This window comes from Canis lupus, chromosome 25 (assembly GCF_048164855.1).
Source record: "Canis lupus baileyi chromosome 25, mCanLup2.hap1, whole genome shotgun sequence".
In the NCBI taxonomy this organism is placed as follows: Eukaryota; Metazoa; Chordata; class Mammalia; order Carnivora; family Canidae; genus Canis; species Canis lupus.
In genome coordinates, this window is record NC_132862.1 from 23,939,470 (window position 1) to 23,953,709 (window position 14,240).

A 14,240-nucleotide genomic window follows, 5' to 3' on the forward strand; every position below is an offset into this window, starting at 1 on the left:
TCAATGTGTGTATACCATATCAGTTGTTCTGAACTTCTTAACTTGGATTCCACAGGTGATTAAGTGGAATTGTTACAAATTTAACTTACCTGAAAGGTAGGGAGGAAGGAGGTATAGCTGAACTTATTACCATAAAAAAGCAAAGTTCAACTCACTTGGATTTCAGAAAGTGATTTCAACAATCATGATGATGGAAGGTTTTTGTTTTTGTCATTTATTTATATATAACATCTTTCCTGGTAAACATCCTGGCCATGCTCAGGTGCTTTAATGGCATCATAACAATGGGTTCTTATTAGTGAACAGCAATTATTTTAAGATTTAAGGAATTAATATTACTTTAAATATTCAATGAGGTATGAATTGCTTTAAAATAAAAATTTACAAAAGACAGATTATGAAATATTATAAAAGAATTATTTGATAGGGGATCCATGGGTGGCTCAGCAGTTGAGCGGCTACCTTCAGCCCAGGGCATGATCCTGGAGTCCTGGGATTGAGTCCTACATTGGGTTCCCTGCATGGAGCCTGCTTCTCCCTCTGCCTGTGTCTCTGCCTTTCTCTCTCAGTGTCTCTCATGAATAAACAAAATCTTAAAAAAAAAGAATTATTTGATAAATCAAAATATTTTACAGGAGATTCTTTACTTCTTCTGGGTCGCTATTTCCTTATATCCTCAAACTCTAGGCTTCTCTTCCCCTCCATTTCCTATTCTACTTTTGTATCATTGGTAGATGATCTAACACAGCATTATTGTTTGAATTAAACCCTGGGCAAAAACTAATTTGTTCCTTATTTGTACAATTATTTGCTCACAATCTGTTTCTTCTACTAAACTGTAAGCTTTTGATAGGAGAAGAGTGGTCTCCTGTGTTTGAAATTTGTTAATTTCTTAATTAAATAAATTTTCTTCATTTATTCAGTCAATAAACATTTTAACAGCCTGTGCTATGTATTTAACAGTACTGTGCCTTTTGACAGTTCTTATGCTAAGAACTGGGGATTTAAAGATGAGTAAGACTTAATCCCTCCCTTTAGGATACTCATAGTGTAGTTGGGGAGCATGACAGATGTGATATGATAGACATATGCATACAGCTTTAAAAGAAATCAGAAGAAAGGGAGTGAATTCAAATTTAAGAGAAGTGGAAGGTTGTCAGGAAAGGCTTCTTCGAGTGGGGACCCCTACATCAAATTCCAAAGGATGAAGGGCAAGAAAGCAGTTAAGAATCAGGGTAGAAAAATACAGAAACAATATTCCAAACAGGAGAAAGTAGTCTGGATGAAGGCTGGAAAGCAAGAGATGGAATAGGGTGTACATGGACCTATAAATAGTTCCTTGTTAACAGTAAGTTATAAGATATGACAAGCGAGTAGCATGAGGACATAAGAAGAGACAACCCGGGGACATAGTTATACACTGTATATGCTAGAGGAACTGAAAAACTATAAGAGGTTCCTCTCATTCTTACTTTTCAGCTCATCAATTTATTCACTCCCTGGATATTTATTATCTATTGTGCACCAGGCACCATAGCTCTTGTACTCCTCTCATCTTGTCTAGTCTTATTGTTTTACTGAAGGCCTAACCCAAGCCCAGCCATTCCTCTGATTCTTTCTTCAATTGTTTGAGTTCCAGTAAATTCTTCCTTTCTTTGGCAATTACTGTCTTTCTCATTCATTTAATTTTAATCCTATGGCTTTGTTTTTATTTCATTTTTGGTATCTGTGTGTCTTATTTTTGTAACTGTGCCATCAAGGCAAGGACTATACCTTTTATTTCTTTGTGTTCTCCGCAAAGTATTTGATACATATTAGTTGAGTGAATGCTAAATTAATATATCTATTTGAAAATTGAAGTCTATGTTTGCATACTGTTCTAAAAATAGTCATGATGTTTTCTAAAGCAGTATTTTTTTTTTCCCGGAGTACTAATGTCTATAACACTTACTAACCGTAAGGTTCTGGACATTAATGTCTGTGTGTGTGTGTCTGTGTGTGTCTGTGTGTGTGTAATGAGAATAATAATAAATCTGCCTTACTGAGTTGTGAAGATTAGAGATTTATATATACATGTAAATATGTTCACATATACGGATGTATATATGTATATTTATATATGTATACATGTATACATTTTAACAGAGTGCTAAAAGTCAACAAATGCTAGTTGCCCCTATTTCAAATCAGTGGAAGAATAATGAATTATTAAAAAATGATGGTAGGGTGGGACGCCATCATGGCTAGGTGGTTGAGCATCTGTCTTCGACTCAGGGCATAATCCTGGGATCCAGGATCGAGTCCCACATTGGGCTCCTCTCAGGGATCCTGCTTCTCCCTCTGCCTGTGTCTCTGCCTATCTCTCTCTCTGTGTCTCTCATGAATAAATAAATAAATCTTTTAAAAAAATGATGATGGGACAATTGAGTAATTATTTGAGTAAAAAGTTCATTTTTTTAAACCGTGGACTAAAATAAAAGCCCGAACTATAACTTTTTTTTTCCTCCTGGATCTCTTTTCTCCTACCAAATTAGCCATCATGTATGTCTCCTAATCTATTCCCTCCTCTCCTTCCCGTATGATTAATTTAGGACTATCATTTCTCATTTGATTTGCTACAATGGTATTTAACAAGTCTGTTTGCCAGTCTGTCCCTCTTTCAATCGATTCTATCCTTTGCCACAAAACTGATCTACCTAAAACACAAATCAGACTATGTCACTTTCCTGCTCAAAACCTTTCAGTGACTTAACATTGCTTTCAAAAGTAAAACTCAAGACTCTGTAATATATGCGTTCTACCTACTTTTTTAGCTGCAGAGCTTACCCTTCCCTTCTTGCATCAGACACATGGAGAGTATTAAAACATTCCCGGAAGTAGGAGTCAGTGGTTATGGTTAGCACCAACTTCTCAATGGCAAGGACCTTCTTCCAAGCAGAAAGAACACACCAATTCATCTTTTGGCCCATGAGATGAAAGAAAGCACCTTTCTCCAGAAGTTCTATCTATAGTCCTTTTTAACTTCATTTTTTCTTAGATTCCTACAGAGCTCCCTCCACCTGGAAGTTAGAACAGTAAGAGCAGGGTGTTTTTAAGTAATGATCTGAGGAGATGATTAATTAGAGCAAACTAGTACTAAATTGTGGATGCTTATTGTGGGACTCTTTAGCAAACGGACATGGACATGGACATGGAAGACATGGAAAGTAGGTGGTAAAATAGTCCTGGAAGGTAATATGGTAGTGAAACTAGCCATTTCTTTTAAAGGACATTGTAACAAATAACATTTTTGACACTGTTTCCAAGTTTAGTTCTTCTTTTCTTGAGGTTTCCAGAATACCTTATACATTCTGGTTTGCTCATTGTATCATTGCTTTGGCTTATACGTTTATCCCTCTCACTTGATCAGGAATTTGTCCAGGGCTGCAATTGTATGTGTCTATGTGTATGCATTTTAATTTTTGTATTTCCCAGCACCTAGAGAAGACAATATGTATTTGTAAAGGTAGCAAAACCAAACCAAACAAGCAAACAAAAAACCACAGAAGGCTAATAGAGGAATGAGTCTTCTTATTTCAGTGAAGATAATGCCATAAAACTCTCCAGAACATTTATATTAGTTCAGTGGATGAAAGTGTATATGTCCTTGACCCTGGGTAAGAATATACTTGCTTTGACAATCTTCCTTAGCCTAAACAACCTTGTTGGGAAATACTGTTTTTTTTTTTACTCTGTCATATATCATAGAAATAAATCCTTCTTAGTGTCAATGGAGATAATTATTATCTAAATATTCATTACTTTAACACTAATGCAATTAACATTCTCTCTGAGGGGTCATTGGGTTATTCTGTACTAGCTATATCATTTATATCAATAGACACTATAAGCTAGGTTATACTCTAAAAACAATTGACTAATATTCCTCAGTGTATTTTTCAACTTTTTGAAAAATTTGTTTTGAGCTAGAATTTTCCATACTTGGCTTTGAAATAAGAAGCAAATTAATTTTGGAAAGGCTTAGGGAAAAACTGTTCAAATGGTTAAAACCTAGGAAAGAGTAAAAGATATTACTTTTAACTAGTTGAAAGTCAATTTGAATAACTTACACAAATTGAACTTTAAAAGTCAGAATTTTCCATTATCTAATTTTTACTAAGTACTTGATGAGATATTTACAAAATAACTGTTGTAATATTTTTTAGTACAGTTAAATAAGAGATGATACAAATAGATGACAGTACTTACTTTAATAAAAGATCTTTTTTTTCCCCAACAGATCTGAATTTCTCTTTTGCCATTAAGAACTACCCTTGACCTTGTTTTTTAATGTCTTATAGATTCTGGGGGCTCCCTGAGGAGCCTTGCATGGGGCATCAGGCTCCCTGCTCAGTGGAGCCTGCTCTTCCCTCTCCCACTCCTCCTGCTTGTGTTCTCTTGCTCTCTCTCTCTGTAAAATAAATAAATGAAATCTTTAAAAAAAATAAATAGATATATAAGGTCTTATAGATTCTGTGTTCACTTCAGATACCAGCACATGCATGTAGTGTATTTTGAATTTAATTAAAAATTAAATTGCTGTATTGGCCATTTGCACAGTTATTCTATTTGTATTTACTTAGTAACTTGGGACAAATTTCAATCAGACTAGTCCTTAGTATTCTGAGCCTGAAAAATTGGTGATAACATAGATATGCTTCAAATTATGTATGTTCATATGTTGAACGGTGCTTTAGACATAAACTGTCGAAAATTAGTTGATATCCTGTTTATGATTATATAATTATATCTTGGAAGCCAAATATGACTAAAGGTATGTCATAGCTATTGCAGTTTCCTTATCCTGCTGCCAGTATTTTGTTTTCTCCAATTTACTTAAATATCAAATACACTGATACATGGCCATGTATAACAAACATATTAATTTACTAGGGCTGCCGTAACAAGATACCGCAAACTGAGTGGCTTAAACATCACAAATTCTAGAGGTTAGAAGTCCAAGATCAAGGTGTCAACAGGGTAGACACCTTGATTCTGATCAAGGTGATTGATTCTGATTCAACCTTTATTCTGAGGTTTCTTCCCTTCACTTGTAGAGGGCCATCTTTTCCTCCTTTTTCCTCACATGGTTGTCCTCTGTGTTGTCTGTGTTCTAATCTCTTCTTATAAGGAGAGTAGTCATATTGAATTAGGGGACACCCATATGACCTCACTTTGCCTTAATTACCTCTTAAAGGCTTATCTTCCAAAGCAGTAGCATTCTGAGATACTGGGGGTTAGGACTTCAACATATAAATTTGGAGAGAGGGAGCACAACTTAGTCCATAACACATACATAAAATTATTTAGCTTGTATAAATGTTTTATATATATACATGCATTTACACCCACACATACAATATGGAAAGTGTGTAACATAATATTCATTCATATGTATAAATGTTTTATATACATACATACATTTACAATATGGGATGTGTATAACGTAATAGTTATTCATTTATATGTATAAATGTTTTATATATATACATGCATTTATATTCACAGATATAATATGGGATATGTATAACATAATAGTTATTCATATGTATACGATTGACCCTTGAACAACACAAGACTTACACTTTTGGATTGATAGCAAACACCTGCATAGGTATCTTGGGTACTTTTGAATTAACTAGTATTTAATGGTTAAAAACAAATTGAGTATGATATGTTTAAAGTTCATTAGTTAAAATCTCAACCTAAGTAAGAGATCTAGGGTCACTATTAAACCCCCCTATGGGCAGCCCTGGTGGCGCAGCGGTTTAGTGCTGCCTGCAGCCCGGGTTGTGATCCTGGAGACCTGGGATTGAGTCCCACGTTGGGCTTCCTGCATGGAGCCTGCTTCTCTCTCTGTGTCTCTATCTCTGCCTCTCTCTCTCTCTGCATAAATAAATAAATAAATGAATGAATCTTCAAAAATAAATAAATAAAATAAACCCCCCTATTACCTAATTTCTTTAATGACACTTGCTAAAACTTCATTTTGTATCCATTTCTTGTTGTATCCAAATATCCTCCAATCTGGGGTATGAAAAATTTCCCAGCTCCTTGACTTCAGCCTCCTTTCCCTCACCTATCAGGTAAACTGTTTTCTCTCTATTCCCTCAGCATGTATACACATGTTTTGGTGCATTTCACCCTGCCTAAAACATGTATCCCCCTCCTATCTGCAAATCTTCAAGTCCAAGTTCATTCTCACTTTCCCCTTTATTCTCTAAAGATTGAAGCCTGGAATTAGTTCTCCCTTAGATTCTATAGAACTCATGGATGGTCAGTACTCCTCAAATAAGCACTTAATTAGAAAAGACAGATGTGTAGTAGATAAAGATGACAGTTTGTTTTGGTTTGGTTCAGTTTGGTTTTGTCTCCCAAAGAACCCAGCAGAGTTCTGGTCACATGGTAGATGTGATAAGTGCTGATTAATTGATTAATTTACAACAGGGAAACTAAACTATATAAAATGAATTATCACTGTGAAGCACACCATAGCCTTTATACTTTTGCTATATTTAATTATAAGATTTTATTGATTAAATGAGCAATCTAAATAAATTGCCTAGTTTTAGCATTTAAGTTGCCTATTCTAATAGTCACACATTAATATTTGTTATTTTGGCTAGTTTGCATAATATATATTCAGCTTTTAAGCATCTAAACTTCCCTTTACTTCATACATTCAGTTAGTGTTTTCTAGATTAAATATTAAAAATAATAAATGATAAACCTTATCCATGTAGCCTTTATACTTTTGCTATATTTAATTATAAGATTTTATTGATTAAATGAGCAATCTAAGTAAATTGCCTAGTTTTAGCATTTAAGTTGCCTATTCTAATAGTCACACATTAATATTTGTTATTTTGGCTAGTTTGCATAATATATATTCAGCTTTTAAGTATCTAAACTTCCCTTTACTTCATACATTCAGTTAGTGTTTTCTAGATTAAATATTAAAAATAATAAATGATAAACCTTATCCATGTAACATCAGTCAGTTGTCCACTCTCTCTCCTATATCAGGTTTTTCTCTACTTACTAGATATTTATTACTGGCATACAAGCATTCTATAATTTTTACAAGTAAATACATTTTAAGTATGATTTTTCTTGATTGCACATCCTTCAATAACTACTGCAAAACACCTCAGTGGAATTGTCCGTTTCAGCACTTCTTAAATGAGTACAAATGATCTAGGACTCTTGTTAAAATTTAAATTCTAATTCAGAAGGTATATACTTACTGCTTTAACAAATTCTCCCAAAATGTAGCTTAAAACAACCAACATTTATTTGAACACAATTGTGTTGGATACCTGTGGCTCAGGATCTTTCACATAGTTGTGATCAGAGTGTTGGTCTGGACTGTAGTCATCTCTAGGCTCAACTTGGAGAAGAATCTGCTTCTAAACTTTCTCCTTTGGTTATTGGCAGGCCTCACCTCTTTACTTGCTGTTGGCTGAAGACATCATTCCTTTGCTATATGAGCCTCTCCATAGGGCAACTCTTAATATAGCTGTTTGGTTCAAGACATGAGTGTAGGGATGAGGAGAAGATAAACAAGACAAGCCAGAGTCTTCATGTAACTAATCTCAAAAGTATTATCTCATCACTTTGGCTTCTATTCAAGGGTAGGGAATTATACAAGGTCATTAATACAAGTTGAGAAGTAGGAGTCATTGGGGGTTCCAGCTTAGAGACTTTCTGCCTAAGTAGCTTTGGGGTAGGGTCAAAAATCCTACATTTCTAAGGAACTCCAGGGTGATAGCAATGCTTTTCTCCAAGAACTTCACTTTGAAAAGCAAGGATCTACACTTTCTGCTTCCAATTTTACTTTTAATCATCCTCAGTTTTCTTTTTTTAAGATTTTATTTACTTACTTGAGAGGAGAGAGAGAGAGAGAGAGAGAGAGCACGAGCAATGGGGAGGAGCAGAGGGAGAAGCAGACTGCTCGCTGAGCAAGGAGCCTGATTGGGGCTCCATGAAGGGCTCAGTCCAAGGACTCTGGGATCACCACATGAGTCGAAGACAGATGCTTAACCAACTGAGCCATCCAGGTGCCCAATCATCCTCTGTTGATCACACACACTCCAATTAGGCTTTCTCATCCTCCTCCACTAAAATGTCCTTTGTTGAAGTCACCAATGACTTCCATATTACTAAACCCAGCATTTGAAAAAAAAAAAAAAATCATTCTTTCTGAAAATTTTTCTTTACTTGGCTTCTATAACATGAAATTTATATTTCTCCCCATCTTTTCTGCTAGTTGCCTATCTCCCTGACTATAAATATTAGCATATTCAACAGTCCAACCTTTGGACCTATATTTTATCTATAGTTAACTCCTAAATGGTATCATGAGAGTTTATAGCTTTAAATTCCAGATATATGCTGACCACTCCAAAATTTGTGTCTCTGATGTAAATTTCTCCCCTAAAATCCTGACATGTTTACCAAGTGCCTCAATGAACATCTCTACTCAGATATTCAATAATAATTTCATATATATATATTTTAATTTTTATTTATTTATGATAGTCACACAGAGAGAGAGAGATGCAGAGACATAGGCAGAGGGAGAAGCAGGCTCCATGCACTGGGAGCCCGACGTGGGATTCGATCCTGGAGACAGGATCGCGCCCAGGGCCAAAGGCAGGCGCCAAACCGCTGCACCACCCAGGGATCCCCAATAATAATTTCAAACTTAAAATGTCCAAAACAGATTTATTTACTTACCCCCTCCTGCCCCCGCTCTACCTCCCCCTTCCATACCAGGTCCAATCTGGTAATCCTACTTCTCATTTATGTTTGCAAACCCAAAAAATAGTACCACTCCAATCAGCAGCTGTTCAGTAAAAAATGTGAGAGTGATCCTTGAGTCCTCTCTTACTCTCATATGTAAACAATCATTAAGTTTTGTCAGTTCTACTTCTTTTTAATCCCTTAACTTTCCCCATCATTCTCCATACCAACATCACCACCCTAGTGCAAGATCTTATTATGTGCTGTACGGAGTTGTGCATCTTGTTATTATTGATCACAGATTCCAACCTCTAGGCCAAATGATTTTACTCAACCCATCCTTTTTCCATGTTCATGGTTTCCTTTATCCTATAGAATAAATATTCTTTAATACTATTTATAAATCTGTACATAATCTGGCCCCTGATTCCCTCTCCAGTCCCATTTATCTCTGCTTCCTTACCTCTGCCCTGAACTTCAGCAACATGGGAACTGGGCTATGATAGAACACTCTCTTTTGACATTTTCTTCATGAAAATTGTTTTCCTTCCTGGAAACCTCTTCCTTTTCCTCTTTTGTTGGCTACCTTTCACTTCATTCAGACTTCAGCTTAAAAATAACTTCTTGGAGGCTACCTTTGGCCTCTTATACTGGGTTTGGGGCACCCACCATGAGGTGCCTCATGCTATATACTTCCTTATCTTAACAGTCATTGTATTTTCTACTAATTGTTGAATTATTTTTTCTCCCATTAAGCTGTAAGTTCTGGTAAGGCCAGATCAGCAGAGGTAGATTCAGGTATTTTAAAGCCTGAAAAACATAATTTGGATGCCCTCCTTAAGAATATATGTAATTATCTATTTATAATTATTATTTTGATTACATATAAATCTTCAAAAACACACACTCAATTGAAAACTGGATTTTTCATTTATAAAAAGAAATCACGACAAAGTAAAAAAGCAACAAATATAAAACCATAAGATCCTTTGAACAGACTGCTAGGGGCCTTTCCCAGAACCCCAAAGCTTAAGCTTCATTAAATATCCAGTAAATACAACTGCATATTAGTCTTCTTTAAAACTCCATTTCTAGTGTTGAGAGGAATGTTTGATACATAGCAAATACTCAATATTTTTGAAGGAATGTATTAACTGATTATTTTCAGTTATATTTTCCATATGTTCAACACTGAAAAAGTTTTTTCACAAATTAGATTACTAAAACAATATGTTTTATATTTTAGAAAATTGTTCTTATAATTGTTATCTTTTATTTTTTACTATGGTCATATTTCAAATACTAGTAATGTACCTATCAGTTAGCATATCACTGTGCTCTATACAAAAAATGTATGTACTGCTTTATAAGTGGAAAATATTTCCATCAAAAGCATACCCTATAATCTTCTATATGTGTATATATGTGTATATATATTTGTGTGTATCTATATATCTTTATAGATCACATGTATTAAAACTTTAATTTGGTGCAGCCCAGGTGGCTCAGCGGTTTAGCGCTGCCTTCAGTCCAGGGTGTGATCTTGGAGACCTGGGATCGAGTCCCATGTCGGGCTCCCTGCATGGAGCCTGCTTCTCTCTCTGCCTGTGTCTCTGCCTCTTTCTCTCTCTGTGTCTCTCATGAATAAATAAATAAAATCTTAAAAAAAAACACAAAATTTTAATTTTGAATTACTAAGATTTTGTTTTTTCAGATACCACCACAAACAGAAACCCTTCAAAGAGAAACTATTGATTTTCTGTTTTCTTTATAATATGTTTTTATTATAAAGATTTATCTCTAGGATAACAAAGATTCCAGTATTTTGCATAACAAAAATGCATAAAATGTCTTCTTTGCTATGAATTTGTCCACAAAACATTATTTAAGAGGATATCTGAATTAAAACAATAACATTGCATTCAAAAGATAAGCTATTTCACTTAAATCTTTTGTTTGTTAAAACGGAATTAAGTTTAGTTAAGTTTCTTTTATAATAACATTTTAAATGTGCTGAGAGTTGGTGTGCTTGTATCAAGACTGTTAGGTGTGTGTGTGTGTGTGTGTGTGTGTATGTGTGTTACAAAGTGCAGCCCTCTGATCAATGCACACTTTTTCCTCCCATTTTCCTAAATACATCATGAAAAAAGGATGAGGTTTCCGCCTTAATTGCTTGTGCCTTTTATTCACATTCCTCTCTCAGCCAGAATTGTGAAAAGAGTGTTAGTAAAAGGCTGCACAATAGAGCTTTTCATTAGGCCCCAGCAAGGCACACAAAAGAAGGCTTTTGGAAAGAGTGAATGCACAAGTTTAATTTGCAGGTGGAGAGTAGATAAAAGGTGCTGACACCTCTATTATTCTCTTACTTAGGTGACCCTTACCCTGTTCAGCTGATCCCAACTACCATGGCAGCTGCTGCCGCAGCAACACCAGGCTTAGGCCCGCTCCAACTGCAGGTAAGTCGGGAAACAATGCAGGAGAGACCAAGGTTAAGTAAATATCGAAAACAGCTATTAATGTGTTAAAGCAGAATAAAACTGACTAGTGATTTTTGTTTCACACTTTTTTTTTGTTTTTGAATTTACTTGCACTGATCCTCAACCAAAAGTTGAGATGTTGATTCTTTTAATTTGTAGCCCTGTTTTCTGTGCTAAAAGCAGCTAACTGTAATTTTTTATTCCCTAGTATGATTTAACAAAAATGGGTCTGGTTTTGCTTTGATTACTGTGTAACATAATTTCATCATAGGATGGTCTTCATGGAGATAAGAAGAACAAAAACTGTCAACGATATCCAAACAGATTGTTATGAATCAAGGCAACTTAACAAAAACTACATTTAAAAATATTCAGGATACCCAATATTATTGACTCTGTAGGTCTTTTTATTCTCCTGCTAATGCCAACTCCATTGAGCATCACAGATAAGTAAACCAAATAAGTAAACACCCAAATAAACAAGCAACTTTATCCAGACGTTTATCAATTATGAGACCTTTTTAGCCTTGAGGAGTACATATTCCCATATATCCAAGAATGTCAGTGATAACTTTACTATAACTTTACCAATGTCCAAGTGATTTTAGAAATTTTGTCTCTGGAGTTGGCAAGAACATCAAGAATATTATATTAAAGGTATCTTTCATTAACTATTGAAATCTCTGAATCAGCATCCTGTAAAATCTTCCCTAGTTTCTGTCGTTATAGACTTCATAGTTATGCAATTAACAGGAATAACAGATAATCTAATAATAGAATTAATCTCTTCTGTGAGTTTTATATTTTCCTTTGCCTGAAAGACACAGTATGCCTGTGAACCCAGATATAAAGCAGTTGTGCTTAATAAACTTAAATTGTATTCATGAAAGTGCGTTGTCATGATAGATGATCTTAGTCTTTTTTTTTTTTTAATTTTTATTTATTTATGATAGTCACACAGAGAGAGAGAGAGAGAGGCAGAGACATAGGCAGAGGGAGAAACAGGCTCCATGCACCGGGAGCCCGACATGGGATTCGATCCTGGGTCTCCAGGATCACGCCCCGGGCCAAAGGCAGGCGCTAAACCACTGCGCCACCCAGGGATCCCATGATCTTAGTCTATAAGGAAAAATAGAGTTTTATATTGTAGCATCAAGAGACAGGTACATCTGGACGGCAGGGAGGATTGTCAGAAGACCCGATGGGTTTCCGAAAACCCAGGAGGGAGGACATGCAAAGAGCTGAGATGTACTGGGTTTTACAGAGGTTAATAACAATCATTCCTAGTCTACCTTTTCTGCAAGAAGCTACTTAGAGCTGGAAATACATTGGGAAGTGTGTTTCCAATAGGTAAAACTAAAAAGAGTCGTAAAATTAAGGGAAAGGGGTAGAATATACAGCAATATATTTGAATGTGGAAATAGGAGATTTAGAGATTTCAGATGTCCATTTTCAAAGCAAGTTAGACATTCTTGTCTCCTTTCACTCTTGGATTAATGGTGAGAGGAAGCACGGGCAAGTTGGAAGCATCTCCTATGTTTCATTTTAAGATTCTAGTAGAAAGTAGCTTCATTAGACAACAATCCAAACTTATTTTCCTATAGAGATAGTATTAAAATATTTGGAAATCTTTTGTTTCCATCCTCATAATATGTCAGGTTCCCTTAAAATATCAAGATATAAATTTTTTTTTTCAGGGGCACCTGAATGACTCAATGGTTGAGCATCTGCCTTTGGCTCAGGTCATGATCCCGGGGTCCTGGGATCAAGTCCCGCATTGGGCTCCCTACAGGGAGTCTGCTTCTCCCTCTGCCTGTGTGTCTCTGCCTCTGTGTCTCTCATGAATAAATAAATAAAATCTTAATTTTTTTTCATTTTCAGAAAACAAGAAAAAGACCACCAAACGTATTTGCCCTAGCTTTCACTACAATTTGATCTATAAATAGAATGAAGCTCTTTTTTATGTAAGTGGCATTTTACCCATTAAAATATATGAGTTTTAGTTAGGATCTCAGTAAACCAACACTGTGGTATAACAGGAAAATTAATAATCCCAAACTCTTTTGTGGTAAGCCATTAGCTACTATTAAAACATATACACATAAACACACACATATTTTTTGCTTCTGATTTAAAAATGGTACTCAAATGCAAACACATTTCAAAAGCATGTCATGGCAGCTATCTGGCTTTTCTCTGAAGTGGACTGACTCTAACATTTGCTAAGACTTCTACACCAACTTACTTTTCCACTCATATTCCTGACACTATATTCACAGATCCTGAACCTTGACGTCAGTTTTCCCCAGAGCTACAAAGGAAACCTATTCTACTCTCCTTCCTTTTGCTTGAAGATAACAATCAAATTCTATTCTTCCCCCACACACCTGCCCAGATGCATCAGAGACAAGCTAACTACAATACCGACTCAGCAGTCTTACCTTAATCCTATTGAACATTCACCCCAATCTTGTGTACCTATTTCTAAGAAGTTTCATTTCAGTGTAGGGTATAATGTTTGAGCCTGTTTTAATTTTCTTCAAACTCTGCTTTTAATCATATTCCATCAGATCCCCATTTGCTACCCCTTACTAATACCATGAGTAGACTCCATCACTTCCAGGTCTGAAAGTCACTAAGATTCTCTTCCAGGTATTAAGATTTAGTCCTAGATTCTTATACTAGGTTCTTGGGCAAGGCTTTCACAAGGCTTTGGCGAGGCTTTCATTTTATTCTTATTACAACACCTTAATTTTATGTAGTAATATCTCCATTTGACAAATAAGAAAACTGGGTCACAGAGTCCCAAATCCATGACTTTTAAACAATTATATTTGCTTCTCCAAATACAGGAGATTTTAAACTTTGGAGACATTACGCCTCTTAGGACTTTTGCTAACTCAGTAATGAACTAATCAAATTATAACAATAATGCTGATTAATTGGCACTCATACAAATATGCTATATCCATCACAGTG

At 35.4% G+C, this 14,240-nt stretch overlaps 1 protein-coding gene across 31 annotated transcripts in view; it reads left to right on the plus strand.

Annotated features, from left to right (window-relative positions):
• The window catches only part of SOX5 (SRY-box transcription factor 5), a 996,739-nt gene that overhangs the window by 881,249 nt on the left and 101,250 nt on the right, over nucleotides 1-14,240 (plus strand). For all 31 annotated transcript variants that reach the window (XM_072798660.1, XM_072798680.1, XM_072798683.1 and 28 more), the window contains one exon: nucleotides 11,155-11,240. In XM_072798660.1, coding sequence (XP_072654761.1) covers nucleotides 11,155-11,240 — 86 coding nt within the window. The remainder of the gene's footprint in view (nucleotides 1-11,154; nucleotides 11,241-14,240) is intronic.